Genomic DNA, 18,831 nt, shown 5'->3' on the forward strand with positions numbered 1-18,831 from the left:
AGGGAGGCCACTGAGAGGAATACTGTGAGCCAACCCCCACCTCTAGGGACCTGCACCTCAAGTGAGAGTTTGAACTCACCAACCCTGGAGAGCAAAAAACAAAAAAAGACAATTTCATACACACCCTCACCCAAGTGTCTAGAACTTCCAGAACAGTGCCCCACTTCTCAGTTCCAATGTCCCGGCTAGTTACTTTCACTACGACCAATAGTGAACTTGTGGTGGGTGGTCACTAGTTCTTTATGTCTATTGCAACATCACCTAAGGAAACAGACTTCCATTGAAAGAGAACATCTGTGAAGCAGCACTTACTGCTTTGCTGCTCTGTCTTAATCTTTGATTTGAGATAAGCAATCCATACAGACAGCACAAATCCACAAGTGTTCCCTGACTACAGAAAATCCCAGTGGGTCTCTATGTTAATTTTGTTTATTGTATTAGCTTGTTTTGTATCAATTTTACACAAGGTAGAGTCATCAGAGAGAGCCTTGGTTGAGGAAATGTCTCTATGAGATCCAGCTATAAGGCATTTTCTTAATTTGTGATCAATGGAGGAGGGCCCAGCCTAGTATGGGTGGTGCCATGCCTGGTCTGGTGGTCCTGGGTTCTATAAGGAAGCAGGCTGAGCAAGCCAGGGGAAGCAAGCCAGTAAGCAGCACCCCTCCATGGCCTCTGCATCAGCTCCTGCCTCCAGGTTCCTGCCCTGTTTGAGTTCCTGTCCTGACTTCCTTCAGTGATGAACAAAATTATCTGAGTGTGAGCTGAGTAAACCCTTTCCTCCCCAGTTCCTTTTCCGTCCTGGTGTTTCATCACAGCCATAGAAACTGTAACTAAGATATGCATCAGCCTGGCTGAGCCAGGTGCTCAGATATTGGGATAAACACTGTTGTGGACATTTGAGGATGTAATTTACATTTAAGTTGATGGAGTTTGGGCAAAGCAGATCGACTTCCACAGTACTCAGCTGAAAGCTGAATACAACAAACAGTGGACTTACCCTGCACAAAGAGGATTCTTCAGCTTATGGTTTTCACAGTTCATCTACGGTATAGACTCCTGATTCCACAACAGTCTGCCTGTGAACTTGAACTACAATCTTTTGAGCCTAGAGTCACTAGCCTCTCACTGGATTTTGAACTCACCAGCATTCCAGAGTCAAAGGAGACCATTTCTTTACACACGCACACACACACGCACACACACACATACACTTCCCCCCTCTATTTCTTTGGGGGACCCTGACTAATGTGACTTGTAGGTCAAGTCCTGCCGTCTTCTTTCTCCACCCATTAACCCCATGCCCACTGTCTGTGACACAGGGGTCACAAAGCAAACCTCTGCTTTTCTCGAATCCCGAGATACTGTTGCTCTAGGGGACTTCTGTTGGCTTAGATTTTTCACCAAACCTACTTTATTTATGGTGATTCAGCCACCTTTACCAGCTTCCAATACCAGACTCAGCCGTCAGGATGCCAGCAGTCCAGTCTGAAGGCCAACAGGAAGCAGCGAGAGCCAAGAGACTCAGCCGGATTGCCCGGAGAAGCTCCGTGGAGCGTTTCTTCGAAAAGATCAGCACAGCGCGTGGGCCTCCATGTGTGTCCTCTTCTCCGAGTCCACCCACGGATGTTCTCAGCTGGCCCCTTGCATGGAAGGGGTCACAGCAAAACAGCACGTGCCCTCTCACAAGCCAACCTGGGCAAAACATCATGTGCCCAGCTTGCAGCAAAATATCACATGACATCACGTTCTGCTCTCGGAGAGGACCCTAGTTCGGTTCCTAGCACCCACGTAGGGAGGCTTCCAATTGCTCCTAACTTCAGAGCCGGGGCCGGAGGCACAGTTTTAGGTCAGCGCTGATGCGCAGAAGCCTGCCAAGGGAGACCCACGGGTTTCACTTTATCTCCTTTTCATATATTGTGCATGCCTACTTGGCGAACAGGAAGACTGCTCTACACACTAAGCTGTGCACCTACTGGAGCGGTAAAGAACAGCCAATGTCAAGCATGCTTAGACTTTAGTGGCCTCCATAGCATCTTACATGTCTTCGTGATGTGTTTCCACATAACTGGCTTCAGTGCAAGGCTCCCCGCCGCCAGCCGCCAGCCGCCAGCCGCCAGCCGCCAGCCGCCACGCCCTTAGGGCTGAAATAACTGAAACCTTGGAGAAAGCCGACAACCCTCCCTGTCACTCAGAGAACAGCTCTCCAAAACCTCGGGCTTAGGAAGACCGCTCCGCCCCGCCCCTCGCAGTCCACGCCCCCAACTGGCGCCGGGGCGGCCCCCGCAGCCAATCAGCGCTCTCGCGGGCCTCCTTCCGCGCGTCTTTCGAAGGCTCCCTCGGAACCAACGAGCGGCCGGAGGCGGAGCCGGGCCGCGCCGGGAGACGCAGGGCGAGGACGTGATTGGTTGCCAGGGGCGCCGCCCCGCCCCCGCGGGCCAATGGGCTGCCGGGGGCGGGCCGCCCGCGCCGCGGACGCCGCGGGGACGACCGCGCTGGGTACGGGGTGCCGCGGCTCGCGATGAAGCCGGTGAGTGGGGCCGGCGGGGCCAGCCCTCTCCGCAGGGACCCCGCCGGCGGCCTCGGCCGCGTTGCCGGGCGGACAGCGGCGCGTCCGGAGGCGGAGTGGCGGGGCGGGGGCGCCGGCTGCCGAACCGTTCGGCTTAACGCCTCGGACGCAAAGGCGGGCGCGACCTGGTTTCCGGGTGGCTTGCTGTTTGAGGTGCAAAGGCTGTTTGTGGGTGACATCACGACAGCCACCCTGTCGGGGCCCTCTTGGCACTGCCTCCCGGTCCCTCCAGGCCTGGGGAAGCAGGGTCTAGCCTGTTCAGATGTAGACCTGGCTGGAAGGGATGCAGTGAATGGGACACACAATCTTAAAATCTTGTTTTATAGTGTGTGTGGGGGGGAAGGGGGGTCCTAGCCAGGAGCTGAAATCCCACCTGACCTACCTCACAGCTGACGCCCTCCTTAAGGGCTTCACTGGGGTACCGTTGAGTTTTATATCAAAGAGCAATCCAAAGAAACCCCAACCTGTAGCTCTAAGTCAGTTCCCATGCGCTCCTCTGCCAAGACCTTTACAGAAAAGCTTGGAAGGCAAGCAGCCTTTCGAGAGGTGGTTCCTCTTCCAAGTCCCATGGCTACCAGTCTTCAGCTGTCCTTTACTCCCGCCTTCTGACTCCACTGTCCCCAGAGAGGAGTAAGCTATCTGATCTCTCGGTTACACAAGTAGAGACCCCTCCTTCGGCCTCTCGAGGTCTGCCTGCTTTCCGGGCTTCTCTGGCACACAGGAGTCCTCGGTTGTCCATTGCTGCCTGGGAAGAGGTAGGTTGGTCCCATTCTGGAATGATATGGGAATCACAGCATTCTTTATCCTTTTGACATTCAATAAAACTGACGTTTCATATACACTTGCTGTTCAAATGTCTGATCTCAGATGGTTCCAGCTAGGGAAGTGGGAAAGGGTATTTTTTTTCTACCTTTCATGTAGAAGTGCTGTGACCAGAATTGAGTTATACCTGCTTAGATCGGCATATAAATCCACCTGGGTTCTTCTTACCTAGTATTTCATAAAGACGGGGGTGGGGAACTGGCCCCGTATAGGTCTACCTATTCGTCACACTGCATGGGGTTCTATTTTAGAAAGGGGGTGAGCAGTCTCTACTGGCTTTGTCTCTTCTGCATCATCTCCACTGAATACGCAACCCTCCACCCCTCCACCCACATACCCACTTGTTTTTTTTTGAGCCGGCCTGGCCATGTATCATGCTGTCCTAGAACTTGTGCCTCAGTCTCCCCAGTGAGGAAATCAATGGCTTGCAACATCATACCTGGCTCAGATCTTTAACTGGATTGCTTTAACCTCACGGTCTACCCAGAAACCCTTTAGTTTCTTCAAAGCTTTGCCTGGTGGTCTCTGAAACCCTTTGCTGCTGTCTAAATGGTTAGACACTGCCTCAGCTGTACAGCACATGGTTTTCTGCTATTTTATCATGGTTGCCATTCTGTAATTGTGCACACTGCTGTCTCTAGAGGCAGACAGTGTGTCACAGGGTCTTCAGGTCTCAGAGCATGCAAGTAGAAGGTCCAAGAATGTTTGAGGAGTGAGCAAATCGCACTTGAGAGTTGAAGAAAGCTGATCCAGAATAAACTCAAGTGCCTGCGTTTATCTGAGATTATGCAAGGGCCAATTCCAGAAGCCAGACATTCTTTTGGTCCAAGTCCATTTCTGCCCACTGTACAGTGCTGTGATCAGCCAACTAGTGAACAGGAATCATTTATTATTGATATTGCTGAACTCGCCGATAGTCCAGATTAATGACTGAAAAAATGCAAATATTAATTCAGTGAGTTTTTAATCATGGATCAGTTATCTGAAAATTACATGTAAATATGCCTTGCAAGAACTTAATATAACATTTCTTTTGAAGCCCATTTCAATACAAGCAAGTGAGTTTGATTCTTCAGACGAAGAGCCTATTGAAGATGAGCAGACTCCAATTCAAATTTCATGGTATGTTAGCATCAGTGGTGAGCTACAATATTTGATGTTACATCATATTTGGGCAAGGTAATGCATGTAACTGAAAAGATCAAGTATACTCTGTACCAATTATAGCGTTTTAATCTTTAGGGCATTTCCTTATTCCATGATTTATATACTATCTGAACTGAAACCACACTTTCCTTTTCTCTCTTTGTTTTTTGTTCTGGTTTTTCGAGACAGGATTTGTCTGTATACCCCCTGGCTGTCCTGGACTCCCTTTGTAGACCAGGCTGGCCTCAGACACATAGAAATCCATCTATCTCTGCCTCCCGAGTACTGGGATTACAGGCATGCACCACCTCTACCGGCCATAGAATCAGAATTTTTGTTTTTTTATGTGTTCGAGACAGGGTTTCTCTGTGTGGCCTTGGCTGTCCTGAACTCAGTTTATAGTCCAGGCTGGCCTAACTCACAGAGATCTGCCTGCTTCTGCCTCCCAGAGTGCTGATAATATAGGAGTGCGTCCCGTGCCTGGCTCACACTTCCCCATTTTAATCCTTCTTTAGACACTGAAAACAGTCTTTGTAGCAGCAGAGAAGTAGAGGAAGATTTCTGAAATGAGCTCTTACCAAGATTTAGGTGTTCTTTTAGAATGAGAGAAACAGTAATACAAAAAAATGGGGTGTTTAATATTTTTGTTTTGTTTTTTCAAGTCAGGATTTCTCTGTGTAGCCTTGGCTGTCCTGGAACTCACTCTGGAGACCAGGCTGGCCTTGAACTCAGAGATCCATCTGCCTCTGGCCCCCAAAGAGCGCTGGGATTAAAGGTGTGCACTGCCCACCGTGCAGCTGGTGTTTAACAATTAATCATTGTTAAATACTACTTCATGACAGAGCTAATGTCATGGTGAGCAACAGCCCATGTGAGATCAAAGCCATTCCACTGTAACTGCTTCTCTACTCACTATGCACAATTTAAGAGGACAGGAAGCAGTAGAACAGACACATGAAGGAGGCAGGGAAGGACATGCCCCCAGTGACATGCTTTCCAGGCAGCCAATCCTCCCCCACCCGCCTTCCAGTGGTCCTTTTAGATTTTGAATAGCAAAGGAGTAAGCCCTCCTGTAGGTCAGGACCTCCAGGTCAGGTGGGGCTCACCAGCCCTCAGGCAGTTCTTAGTCAGGCGGGCCAGTGTCGATCCTTGCCATCAGAGTGTTTCATTAATCAGTTCCCAAGCACGACTTATGGTTGTGCCAGGGTCTCTACAACCAGTGACCAGATGGTTTTTGTCATTCCCCATAAAGCCAGGAGTCTCACTGGGATATGACTCAGGGGTAGAGCACAGGGCTGTTCATGGACCAGGCCCCATGTTCAAGCCCCAGCACTGAAAATAGTTCTGATCTCTCAAGGAAATGCCCTTCCCCTCTGCAAGAATAGTGAGGAGAACTAAGTATTGTCTCTAAAGGTCTTTTATTCTGTCATCAAATAAACATTACCTTTTATTCCCCTATCAGCTCCTTTTAACACTTAAAACTAAATCTAAGTTTCTATCCCAGCTGTTATTCTTTGATGTCTCTGGCTTTCCTCGAACTCTGCTGACAGGAAGCCTCTCTGTCCCTGGGTATTTTAAGCTAGGACTCTGAGTTTTAGAAGCATTTTCCATTTCAACCAAAATTATTGACAATGGTATCCAGTTTTCTTCTTATAAGGCTGTTTTACCAAAAAACGCTTAACAATGCAAAACTAATTTTAAAGTAGAATTTTCCAGTTTGTTCAACTAAGGTTACTACTGACTGAACACCTCTGTTTTTGAAATCAGAAATAGCCCAAATTCAAAACATTTTTGAGAATCACACAGGTACTTGAAAAGATTTTTTTTTTTTTGAGCCTTTTGAATTTTAGATATTCTGATATTCAGTTGGTCAAGTCTATGCAATCATTCTAGAATCAAGAAACTCTGAACTTAAAACCATCTGGTCCCAAGCATTTGGGACCACACCACAGGGTCACTGACTCTACCTGTAGGGGATCTAGGAGTCATCACCTGTATGGTAAACTTAAATTAACTTGCTCTTTTAAGATTTAAATTGCATTCTATTAAGGAAGTCCCCCTTTTCAAGTTCCCAGTCATTCTGGGCCTTTCTTGTCCCCACGTTTAACTGGTATTCTGTGACGCCATAAAATGTTCAAGCACTCTCCCTTACTCTGTGGCCGGCACTCTTGTTGGCTAGGCTAGATTTCTATTTGTAACTTTTTAAAACTAAGCTTGAGGCTGGGCATGGTGGCACACATGTATTCCCAGCACTCAGGGACACAGAGGCAGGCGGATCTCTCTGAGTTTGAGACCAGCCTGGTCTACAAAGTGAGTCCACAACAGACAAGGCTACAGAGAAAAACCCTGTTGGGGAAAAAACAAACAAAAAACCTAAGCTTGATACATTTTTCTTCACAGGTTACCTCTGTCCCGAGTGGATTGTCCTCAGTTTCTCGGTTTATGTGCTCTTCCAGGTAGGCAAGAACACTCCGCTGGCACTCCGCTGGCTTCCCGTTAACATAGGGCAGATTCTGCCAAGCTGACAGGTAGCTTTGTGCATTCCGCAATACTTCTCATAGGCCGATAAGCTTGTTCTGCAGCAGCTCTCAAGAACAGCCTTTGCATCCAAAGCCACGTTTCTGACTTCCCTATATCAGTAGGCTTTAAAGTCAGGTACAAGAGAGCTTAAACCATGCCCAGGAGCTCCTGCATCAGGACCTCCTTCAGTGGAATTTACCAATGTCTACAGCTATGTTTCTAAAAGTGTAAGAAATTAATATGTACATTTAAAATGGAACTGAATAGCCATATGAAATGACTTTCTACAGTAGCTTGTATATGTTTAAATACTCTTTCTTATACAACGCTAAATTGATTCCTTTTTTTTTTTTCACTTGCCTTCTCTGTAGGTTGTAAATTTAAAGATGTTAGAAGAAATATTAAAAAAGATACAGGTAGGTTCGCTGTGAAAAAACCTACTAGTAGTTTTCTTTTGTTTTTGTTTTAAGCCTAAAAATGTGTCAAACTATATTCTCTTCTCAATATATAAGTAAATTTTTATGACATTTCTAACTGTGAAAAGGTATCTGGGATGGGCCTGAGGGACAGAACTTTGCTTTTCACAATCCTAGTTACACATGTAAACTTGTGTGATGTTAGAATGTGTCTACTCAAGGGAGGAACATGTGTAAGTGGGTCACCTGCGTACTGCAGTGCCTATGAATTGAACACAGTTCCTTACAGACTGTATAGTAGAGATTATGCCGAGCCGGACCCCCAAGGACCCGCCTCGGTCAAGATGTAGAAAGCCAGCATGGCCCAGGCATCATGAACCATTTTCTTTGCTCCAGGATTCTCACGGAGTCTCCACTAATCCTCATCCCCGCATTCTACCTGCATGTTATATACCAACAACTGCAAAATACCGTAGTATTTATAGAATACTGTAACCTACTTGAACAACAAGACCCTTTACAGAAAATAAATATCTGCGCAGCTTGATGCTGACCATTATGAAGTTTTTAAAGTCACATTCTGTCCTACTTGTTCTGGAGTATCAGTTTATTAATATACTTCTTATCTATCAAAAAGATGAGAAGAAATTCAGGCAAGGTGTTATATGCCTCTACAGCACAGAGGCAGGTAGATCTCTGTTTGGTCAAGGCCAACCTGGTCGACAGAGTGAGACCATGTCTCAAAAACAAAAAGGATGAAGAGACTAAAACTTGAATTGACCTTGGAGTATTTATAAACATGTTGTTTTAGGTGCACATACGATGGCAGGGAATAACTTACATGTTCCGTTTGAAGGACGTGTAGGTTATAAGTAAATACTATTTAAATCATTGGCTCAAAATTCATATTACACAGTTTGGAATTTCCTATTCACTTAACCGATTTTATGAAAGGAAGATTCTAGTATTTCCATTAATCTTTTTTTTTTTTTAAACAATGAAGTCATACATGGAATCTGTTATATAAGACGTGGTGTGTCCTCATTGGGAAAACCTGAAAAACCACCATAATTGAATCTGTCCAGTGTCTAAATCTATTTATAAAAGATAAATAGAAAATTTCTCCATTTTCTGAAAGCTTTAAAATTCTCCTATAATTATAAAAATAGTCAAGACATAACTAAATGGGGCGTGATGCACATGTCCATAATCCCAGCACCTAGGAAACTGAGGCAAGAAGGTGCCAAGTTTCAGGGCCCCTTGGGCTACACAGGGGCCTAAGAACAGAAGCAACCACTGTCTAACAAAATGTAGTCACAGCCACAAATGGAAGCTCTGTCCATATGATGCTTCCTAGCTGCCACATTAAAAAGTTACAACATGTCAGAAACCTTTTGGAAGAAGGGGGAGATGGACCTGGAGGGGACAGGAATTCCACAAGGAGAACAGAGGGCCAGAGGACCTGCAGAGACTGATACTCCAACCAAGGACCAGGCATGGAGATAACCTAGAACCCCTGCACAGATGTAGCCCATGGCAGCTCAGTGTCCAAGTGGGTTCCATAGGAATGGGAACAGGGACTGTCTCTGACATGAACTGACTGGCCTGCTCTTTGATCACCTCCCCCTGGGGGTGGGGGTGTGCAGCCTTGCCAGGCCAGAGAGGAAGATGATGCAGCCAGTCCTGATGGGCCTTATAGGCTAGGGCCAGATGGAAGGGGAGGAGGACCTCCCCTATCAGGGGACTAGGGAAAGGGCACAGGGGGAGAAGAGGGAGGGAGGGTAGGAATAGGAAGATACAAGGGAAGGGGCTACAGCGGGCATAAAAAGTGAATAAATTGTAATAAATACATTAAATTAATTTTTTAAAGACATAGCAAGACAAAACTTGAATGTACCATAGCATACTTTCAAATTTTAATGTACATACATAATTTATAGTTATGTATTAGAGCCAAATATATAAATTGTTAATATATAAATTGTTAATAAATCTTTACTGCTTGATATATATATGTATACATATACATGCATGTATATATACATACATATATATACACATAGAATTCATTACTGTAAAATATTATTTTCAAATCCTTATTGGTCCCAATAAATTTAATCTTCTTTAAAAAATAGTTAAAACGGGGGGCTGGAGAGATGGCTCAGTGGTTAAGAATACTGCCTGCTCTTCCAAAGGACCTGGGTTCAATTCCCAGCACCCACATGGAAGCTCACAACTCTCTGTAATTCCAAGGGATCTGACACTTTCACACTAATGCACATAAAATAAAGTTAAATAAAAATATTTAAAAAAAATAGTTAAAACATGCAAAATCAATTTTCATAAGATATTTTATTTAACCCAACATAATTGGCCTTTAAGTAGAAACAAATCATTTTAACCTATGTTTTAATGTATAAAATGGGATTTATTGTAATGTTCTATATTACTGTATTTGCTCACGCTCACTTCACCATCCTACCTTCCCCCTTAGGCCATCCCCCTCTGATTTCAAGTCTGACTAAATATATGTACACTTAAAATGTAGGCTGCAAATGAGACAATTCATGCAGTATTTTTCTTCCCTCTACATTCCCCTCATTTCCCCTTCTCTCCTTAGATCCTTTTCTTCCCCACATAACCTTTGTTCTACTTTCCTGTTACAAATTATCTATATTACATTATACATTACATATAATAGGAAAACCATATATATATATATATATATCTACACGAGGAAATATACAATCATGCAAATTATTAATAAGACCATTTCTGTCTTTACTCTCTGTCTTTGAAACAAGGTATATATATATACTTCAACTGCAAACAAAGGCTTTGTAGGTAAATGTCCACAGGCTGAGGCTTAGCATTATTTATTTTAAAGTAATAATAATCCAGAATGAATAGTGCCATAAAGAATGCCCAGAAGCTAGAGAAGGCTCAGTGGTTAAAAGTGGGTGATGCTCTTGCAGAGGGATGGAACAGCACTCAGTTCCTAGAGCCCACATGGGGTGGCTTATAACCAGCCATAACCCCAGCTCCCAGAGCTCCAGCGCCCTCTTCTGGCTTCCATAGGCACCTGCACACATAAGCACATACCCCAACCCTGACACACACACACACACACACACACACACACAAATCTTTAAGTTCCAGTGTAAAATTCTATAGAAACATTTCTTGATTCCTACTATTAAAGTGAAAAGAGCTAAACTATATAAGGTTAGTGCCCTATTTTCTGAAGACCTAGTCTGTAAACCCACGTTAGTGTGCTGTGGCGCAGAACAAGAAGAGCACAGCCGCTTCAGCTGGAGGTAATTCATGATGCCCGAAGACAAAGGGCAGAGAGAGCACCTGGCTGGCTGCAGGATGGGGCACTTAAAATAGTGCTATCATTTCTTCTCAAGTTGGTTGGTTGGTTTGGTTGTTTGGTTGGTTTTGGTTTTTTGAGACAGGGTTTCTCTGTGTAGCAGTGACTGTCCTGGACTTGCTCTGTAGACCAGGCTGGCCTCGAACTTGCAGAGACCTGCCTGCCTCTGCCTCCCCAAATGCTGGTATTAAAAGCATGTACCACCATGCCTGGCTCACTTCTCAAGAGTTTAAAACCTAGTTATTAATGGCAGTGTTTATTGCAAGGGAAAAAAAAACAAACAAGTTTTTGTACAAGAGTATCAATACTATCAGCCAATCCTAAAATTCATTCAAAAGCATTTTACTTATAAATCAGTCTGGTTTAAGTCTAATCAGCTTTTGTTGGGGTCTTTTCATTAGATATTTCCTATCTCCAAGCTCTCACTCGTTACTAGTTTGACTGAAGAACATAATTCCATATTGTCTCTCCTGACCGTATTTAAGCATGTCCTGTTTTCTGTGTGCATCTGTGTGTCTTGGTCTGTTGGCAGAGGAACTACAGAGCTACGGGATCCAAGACGTGTTTGTTTTCTGCACCAGAGGGGAGCTGTCAAAATACAGAGTCCCAAACCTTCTGGACCTCTACCAACAATCTGGCATTGTCACCCACCACCATCCCATCCCAGATGGAGGCACCCCTGATATAGGCAGCTGCTGGGAAATCATGGAGGAGCTGGCCGCCTGCCTCAAGAACCACCGAAAAACCCTGATACAGTACGCCTCCCCCACAGGAAGTGCTCCCGGGCCTGTTAGCACACGTGAAGAGTAATGGCAATGAGTAGATCTGCGAGGTTTTAGAGTAGGAGCATTTTCCCTCCCCTTTTGTCTCTGCTAAAACGTGTGACATTGTTCTTCCGGTCTCACCTGGTTGTCCTCTCAGCTATCAGGTGTTTTCGGGTAGCAATGAAGTCTTTCAAAATTCACAGAAAAAAAAAAACCTATTCAATAAGCAGTCTTTTAAAATATGGCTTCAAGGGGCTGAGGAGGTAATGCGGTTGGTAACATGACGGCCACTCAAGTGTGAGGGCCTGAGCTAGATGCTCAGCACCCACATGAAAGGCCTGGCACAGTGGGTCTCATTTAAAACATAGCCATCACAAGGTAGTGCAACAGCCAAATTTCAGAATACACAACTGTGTATCATTTTCTCTAAGTATATGCAAAATAGTATCAGAAGCAGCTACTAAAAATACTCAGTTTACAATCATTTTTTAAACAGATTCTAAATTTGTTTTCAAAAATTTTAAACCAACCTCTCTGCCATTTTGCAGAAATCAAAGTAGTTGCGTGAGGCTCAGCAAATTCTGCCCCAGGAGGTCCCGGCAGCCCAAACTCTTCTCATGCTTAAACAGAGAGGCTGGGCAGATTGTTGGCCGTGCCTGGGAGAATGCTTCAGCCTCCCGTGAGATAAAGGCATCTGACAGCGCAGCTTTGTCTTATTTCCCTACAGTAGACCTTTTTGGGCTCTCTGAAAATGATTAACATCAATGTTTTGCAGCTTTGATGGTTGATGGCTATTTTTCTGCCAAGGGTACTTTTGCAGAACAGTGCTAGGTCACCTCCACCAGCACTCACTGGCCTCTCTCTAGACTATGTTCTAAGCCCTTTAACAATGCTGACTCGTGCAACCCCCACTCCGATATAGGTTCTTTTCTAATACCATTTCACAGGTAAAAGGTGAGCAAGCGAGCCTGAAGACCTTGGCCAGTGATTCAGGCCCCTTTGACCCTGTGACCTGTTACCTCTATGTTGAGAGGGAGGACGGATTATTGTGTAGGTGGCACTTGCCCCAAACCACTCAGATTTTACCAAAAAGATAGACAGTCTTGACTCCTATTTGTTTAAGGCTCCATTTCTCAGATGTAGGTCTCGGGGTTCGGCCGTCACTGGTAACGACCACAGTAACATACTGAGGGGGCCTTCTTTGGCCCTTAGAGAACTCAGAACACCTCCCTACACTAATGAGGCCACTGCCGGGGACTGAGCAGTGCTAGTCTGAGTGCAGGCTGCTGTGCTGGGTGAAGAGGTAATGGTAGAGGGAAAGTCTTGACTTGCAACATCAGATAGAATGAAAGCAGACAAACTTCAAAACTCTCTTTCCCTTTTCAGCTGTTATGGAGGACTTGGAAGATCTTGTCTTGGTAAGAAATATATTTCCATTAACTGTTTAACCTCAAAGTAGGCAAATTCCTGTTTGGGGACCTTACTGCACTTTATATTTAAAGAAGTGAATGCACAACCTAAGTTTACCAAGATTCGGGGACCTAGAAAAGCCTTAAATTTGCTTTTTCCTAAAAGGCCTGGGTGGGCATGTCGGCTGTTTTTGGCATAGCTTAGGAGAGTCACTTACAAGCCTTAGCACCTGTGACTTCTCTTGCCAATGGAAGATGGAGATGTTTTTCCATGGAGATGTTATAACACTGTCTGAAAATGCTAAATAGTATCCAAGTGACAGAAGTATAAAAACCACAGCACTGCAAAGAAAGAAGCAGGAGGATCAGGAGCTCAAGGGCAAGCTGGTCTACAGCGAGACCCTGGCTCAGACACCAAACCCCAAAGAAACAAGACAAAACTGCAACAAAGTATACTTACTGTGTATTAATTTTAACATGTGCTGCCATAAAAAATTCAAGAAATGCCTGTAGTAAGTTATTTTTATTGTAAAATGGGATAAACAAGATCCAAACTAACAACCTTTGTAAGAGAAGTAACACTGTCAAAATGAAAAAACCATACATAGAATGGGAAAAGAAAAATTGCATACTCTGTATCTGAAAGAAGATATATCCAGAATACACACAGTACTCCTACAAGCGTGGCAATCAAACAGTGAGCAAAGGGTCTGTGTAAACATGTCCCCAAAATACACTGCCTGAAAGCGATGCCCAGCAGCATCAGCTGGCAGCATGGCTGTGGTGTTCAAAGATGGAAGGAAGCAGTGAGCACCCTGAAAACAGGAGCCTGTGCTGCTGCTGGGAATGTCCAACAGAGCAGCTGCTGTGTAAAGTCACCTTCTCCCCAGCCCCACACACAAGAGAAACAGCACACCCTCACACAGAGCCGTGTGGGCCAGTGTTAGGAGCCGCTGTGCGGTTAGCGTGTGCCTGTTAAACTCCAAGATGAGGTTAACTTTCAAGGGTGCAGGCTAAAGGACCTGAGCAGTTCATCCACGTGCAGCAACCACACTGAACGTAACCTGCCATAACACAAGTCTCTGCAACAAGACCAATGCAGTTTCTAATAGTCCATTATTTCTCTCATGTTCTCAGTAGCTGCTTGCCTCCTCCTGTACTTGTCTGACTCAGTATCACCACAGCAAGCCATAGACAGCCTTCGAGATGTCAGGGGATCTGGGGCCATACAGACCATCAAGGTAAGAGCTGCGCTGCTCTGTCTGCCGTGGCGGCGGCCTTTTGAATACTGTGTAGTGGGCGCCAGAGAGCCATGAGTTGAATCCCAAAGCTGTGATGCAGATAAGACTGGTTTACTTTTCACACTTACATTTAAATACAACCCAGGTATCTGCACAAGCCACCAAATTTGGAACAAAATAATGAAGTTGTTAAACTCTGCACTTTGCTCTCTGAGGGTTCTGTCCCAGTCGGTTCCTATGCAGACGCCTACACTAGTCAGGAAATGACTATAAACACTCGTTTTTCTTGGGTAGACTTGTATCCCAAGCAATTTACAGATCCTACTGTGCCACTGAAATGGTGATGAATGGCATCAGAACAGCACAGCAATGCTTATTTTATCGTCCATTGCCACGGACACTGGATGCCTTCCATTCTCCTGAACACCTGAAGAACAAGGCAGCAGTTAACAGCCAGGTTGTGACAGAACATGATAGCAAAGACCACTGGCGACGCTGGTTGTGTAGATCTCTAAAGTTGCTTTGCCCTCCGGTGCCAGGTACTCAGTCTCAGCTTCAGGTTGTCATCTGAGTTGGTACTAAGGAATCCATACCCTTAGGCTGCCTGCGGTCGAGTCCGCCTCCCCGGGGCTCGGAGCTCATCAGGCCAAGCAACCTGCCTCTCGAGGTTTAAACACGGCCACTTGTAAAATACACCTTACTGGATCCGCTTCTCCACATGAGTTCTGAAACCAGAGCTCCCTTTACTCTGGTAACATCAAGGCTTTAAATTTTGGACATTTCACTCTCCTCTTTCAAACAAAATCCACAGTCAGATATGTATGAATTACATTATGTTGCCTCATCTGTCGCCTGGGTATTTCGTGGCTAATGGACCCTCTCTCTGCCTCTCCCAAGGAAAACTATCATTGCAGGGTTTCATGATCAGGAATAATGGCTGTCAGAGCTAGCTTTTGGAAAAATATATGAACTTCAATAAATTGCTTAAAGCACTTATCTAGTGATGTTTGGTTTTAAATACTAAAATGATTCCAAGTGGACTGTCATCAAATGCTCCAGTAGCTTGGGTGTCTAAGCAGGTAGACCTTTTAGACTCCATCACTCTTGTTAGAGGACGCCCTCCTCTGTAGTCAGCAGGGGAGAACCAGCGATAGCCCTTCCGCGCTGAAGGCTTCCTCTGAATCTCAGTCCCAGCAGCCAAGAGCAGCTTGCTTACCCTGCCTCACCTCCCACCCTGCCCCTCCCACCTCCTGGGTTGACCAGCATCTCCTCCTCCCCTTCCCAGGGGAGGGGAGTCCACTTACCAGGCTCAGAAGTATCTGTTCTTAGCTAAATATGGGGACGACTCTGATCCTAGATCTTGCAGTGTATTTCAATAAATCTTTAATCCTTTTCCAGCAATATAACTATCTCCATGAGTTCCGGGATAAATTAGCTGCGTATCTATCATCAAGAGACTCGCTATCAAGATCTGTGTCCAGATAGTGAAGGCTCCAAGTACGCGGGCGCACGTCTGAAGTCTCCAAGCTCTCTAGCATTTGAGTTGAAACAACTGGTGCCGCCATCTTGAATATAAATGTTACGTGCAGACACTCCTGAAGCTGCGTCATGAATTCCTTGTGAAATCACAGCAGAGGGCAGCAGAGCTGGCATACTGTTGTCCTTCCAGGAATGCACTGACTGCTCTATCTTAGCAGTACCAGGCAGAGGAAGATGAAACATACTGAGTTGTCTTTATTTAACACTTTGGCCTCATCTGACCACCACTAATAAGCATGCAACACAATAATAAGAATGAAGTTTTTGGCCAGGCAGCAGTTGGCACACACCTTTGATCCCAGCACTCGAGAGGCAGAGGCGAGTGGGTCTCTAGAGTTTGAGGCCACCTTGGTCTACAGAGTGAGTTCCAGGACAGCCAGGGCTGCACAGAGAAACCCTGTTTTTGTATGCACACTAGTACTTGCGGGGACACAAGTGTGACACAGCACACGTGGAGGTTGGAGGAAAACAGATGTGTGTGGGAACCAGAGGTCCCTCAAGATGTTCTCCCACCTGGGTTCCAAGATCACACGCAGGCCGCCAGGCTTGGTGGCAAGTGCTTCACTGAGCTTTCTCTCAAGCACACCCTACTACTTTTAAACAGCTCTTACCCTCTCCCTCTCATGAAACTCTTGTTTTCTTCTACTTCACCTGACTTACAGAATCTTAAGGGACTGTTTTAGAGTCCACTCCGTCCCAGAGCACCAGTGCACCGCAGGACCAAGGTGACACTCTACTGCTTCTGTATACAACAGATAGATTTGTGTTTTTACTTTATTTTGAGACAGGCTTTTACTGTGTAGACCAGGGTAGCCTCGAACTCACAGATACTGGGATTAAAGGCGTGCGCCACCAAGCCCAGCCAGCTTCTAGAATTTATGATTCTTATGAGGATACTGAGAAAGCTGTAAAAATCACACCGTGCTACTATCTAATGTTTAATCCAGGGACTTTTAAAAAAGTTTCAAGACGATCTCAAAAGTTTAAGGGATTTTGTATTTTGGGTAAAGGTTACAATTATAGACTGGCCTTCACAATTCTGCTATTACAACCAACTTTAAAATCACAGCACCTGTTAAATTTTAGACAGGCACTGAACTCGGCACTAGTGAACCCCTCTGTGAGGCATGTGTACAGATGTGTGCACACGTGCGTAGGCACCAGAGGTTCCTTTAAGACCTGTCCCCGGTGCTTTCTGAGATAGGGTCTCTCATTTGCTAGTGCTTGCCAAGCAGGCTAGGCTGTCGGGGAGCCCCAGGACGATCCTGTCTCTGCCTCCCAACAGTAGGATTCAAGTATACATCAACTCTTATGTCGGTAGCAAGGAGACCAAACACAGGTTCCAGACTAGCAGGGCAAGTACTCCACCGTCAGGGCCACCCTCCCCAGCCCCAGATACTGGCAAATCCTACAATCACTCCCTTCCAATAGAAAGCTTATTCGTGAGTACTTAATGGAGGTAGAGCATTTCACACTCAAATCAACTGGATTTTCAAAGTATGCATCTCTCAGTTCCCATCGTGTCTGTTAAACTTATAGTCAAAATGTTTGACTAACACCCAGCACACAGGAAAGCTTTTAATTATTAGCAACAGGGAGAGACAAGTAGTAGTTCTGAAAGACACTGTGTACTGAAGTTTAAAAACGTGTGATGCCAACATTCTAAGGAAAGTACCTTCTCTGCCCAACAATATATCTGAAAGCAATACAGGCAGAGAAGGCAGACAATCTAGGGACTGGTCTTTTGTACACCAATGCTAGCTGCATTTGCAATCAGTACAAAGATTACATGGACTCAACCACCACCCATCAACTAAACAGGGAGTATTTGAAAGAAAATATACAAAAGCAAAAGGAGCAAGCTCTAAGGAGTGGGGGGGGGGGGGAGCCTGAGTGGGGAGTTTTCTTTGAACAGTGGTATAGCACCAACAAGCTTAGGTTTCATAGCTAACTATATTTTATGATTTCATGTTTCTCTAAGTTTCAGAATCCACTCAGTTATCAATCCACTTAAGAAACTCATTCTCTAGAATACATAAGCATAACCAAACAAATCTGTACAGTGACCCTGACATCTGGGAGACAGCCATTCTTCTGCATGTCAGGATGTGTGTGTCTTCTACAATGTGCATCAAGAAAATGAACTCAGAACAAAACCCTCGCTCTACCTCAAACCCACTGCCTTGAAGTTAATAGTACTTTCCAAAGAAAACATAATAAGCTGCTGGTACTCCTTTCAGACGCTAGCTGGAGATATCTGAAATTTAGAAAGTAAATAGCTATGAGAAAGCCAGTCAATGAATCCAGCAGCAGAACGTCTTTCTTTTTCTCTAGGCATTGCTTTGGAAGCTCGTTCGAAACTGTCTCCTAAATTATACTGCTAAAAGACACCTTTAACTGCTGGTACGGTTGCAAATAATTGGTTTGCATAAAAGAGCTGAAGTTCACTTCAGACTAACATCATTACCAGCTTCCAGTTAGGATGAACATTTATGAACAGCCAACAGAAAATCTCCCGGCATTTGAACCCTGGCCAGGTCTCTCACGGTCAGTAGTCCGAGGACAAGAAAGGAAAATAGGAAAATGAGGAATGGGTTAGAAACAAAATGGCTGACTGTGCCCTAAGCCTAAGTCTTCAGTGTCCAGCAAGCACTCAGCTTACAAAGAGGAGGCCAGCACGTGCTCTGCAGACTACAAGTTAGTCAGTAGGCTTTCCTTGCTCTTCACTCCCTCCTTCCACATCTGTCTCTATCATCTAGTCTCCAGACGGCAGCGTCTCTCCCCAAGCTGGGAAGGGTTACTGCACTAAAGAACAGAACTGTCCTGATCATTAGGGACTCTCTACAAATGACCTGTCTTTTATCATTTGCTGAAGAAACTTCTAAACAGTATGTTCAATTGCCTTCACCCTCATTCAAAGAATACTCATGAAAACATGCAAACATATGCCTACCTCACAAGCAGCACCAATGCTCAAATTCAGAAATCGGCTTCAAGCTGACCTTTAAGCCAACTGCTACAGAAAGCAAACCACA

General features: G+C 45.1%; 1 protein-coding gene across 4 annotated transcripts; it reads left to right on the plus strand.

The window, feature by feature from the left end:
- Positions 1-2,392: 2,392 nt before the first annotated feature.
- Cdkn3 (cyclin dependent kinase inhibitor 3) lies at positions 2,393-15,852 on the plus strand. 4 transcript variants are annotated; one of them, XM_060390681.1, is made up of 8 exons: positions 2,393-2,527; positions 4,428-4,510; positions 6,935-6,990; positions 7,426-7,470; positions 11,376-11,649; positions 12,994-13,025; positions 14,154-14,257; positions 15,656-15,852. In XM_060390681.1, the coding sequence occupies exons 1-8, from the start codon at positions 2,519-2,521 to the stop codon at positions 15,740-15,742; spliced, it is 690 nt and encodes a 229-aa protein (XP_060246664.1). In that variant the 5' UTR covers positions 2,393-2,518; the 3' UTR covers positions 15,743-15,852. The 4 variants fall into 4 exon arrangements, with proteins under 4 accessions (XP_060246664.1, XP_060246665.1, XP_021496946.1 ...); XM_060390682.1 differs by having other exon boundaries at positions 14,157-14,257; XM_021641271.2 differs by having other exon boundaries at positions 11,376-11,598.
- The last annotated feature ends 2,979 nt before the right edge of the window (positions 15,853-18,831 follow it).

Source organism: Meriones unguiculatus, chromosome 9 (assembly GCF_030254825.1).
Source record: "Meriones unguiculatus strain TT.TT164.6M chromosome 9, Bangor_MerUng_6.1, whole genome shotgun sequence".
Taxonomy (NCBI): domain Eukaryota; kingdom Metazoa; phylum Chordata; class Mammalia; order Rodentia; family Muridae; genus Meriones; species Meriones unguiculatus.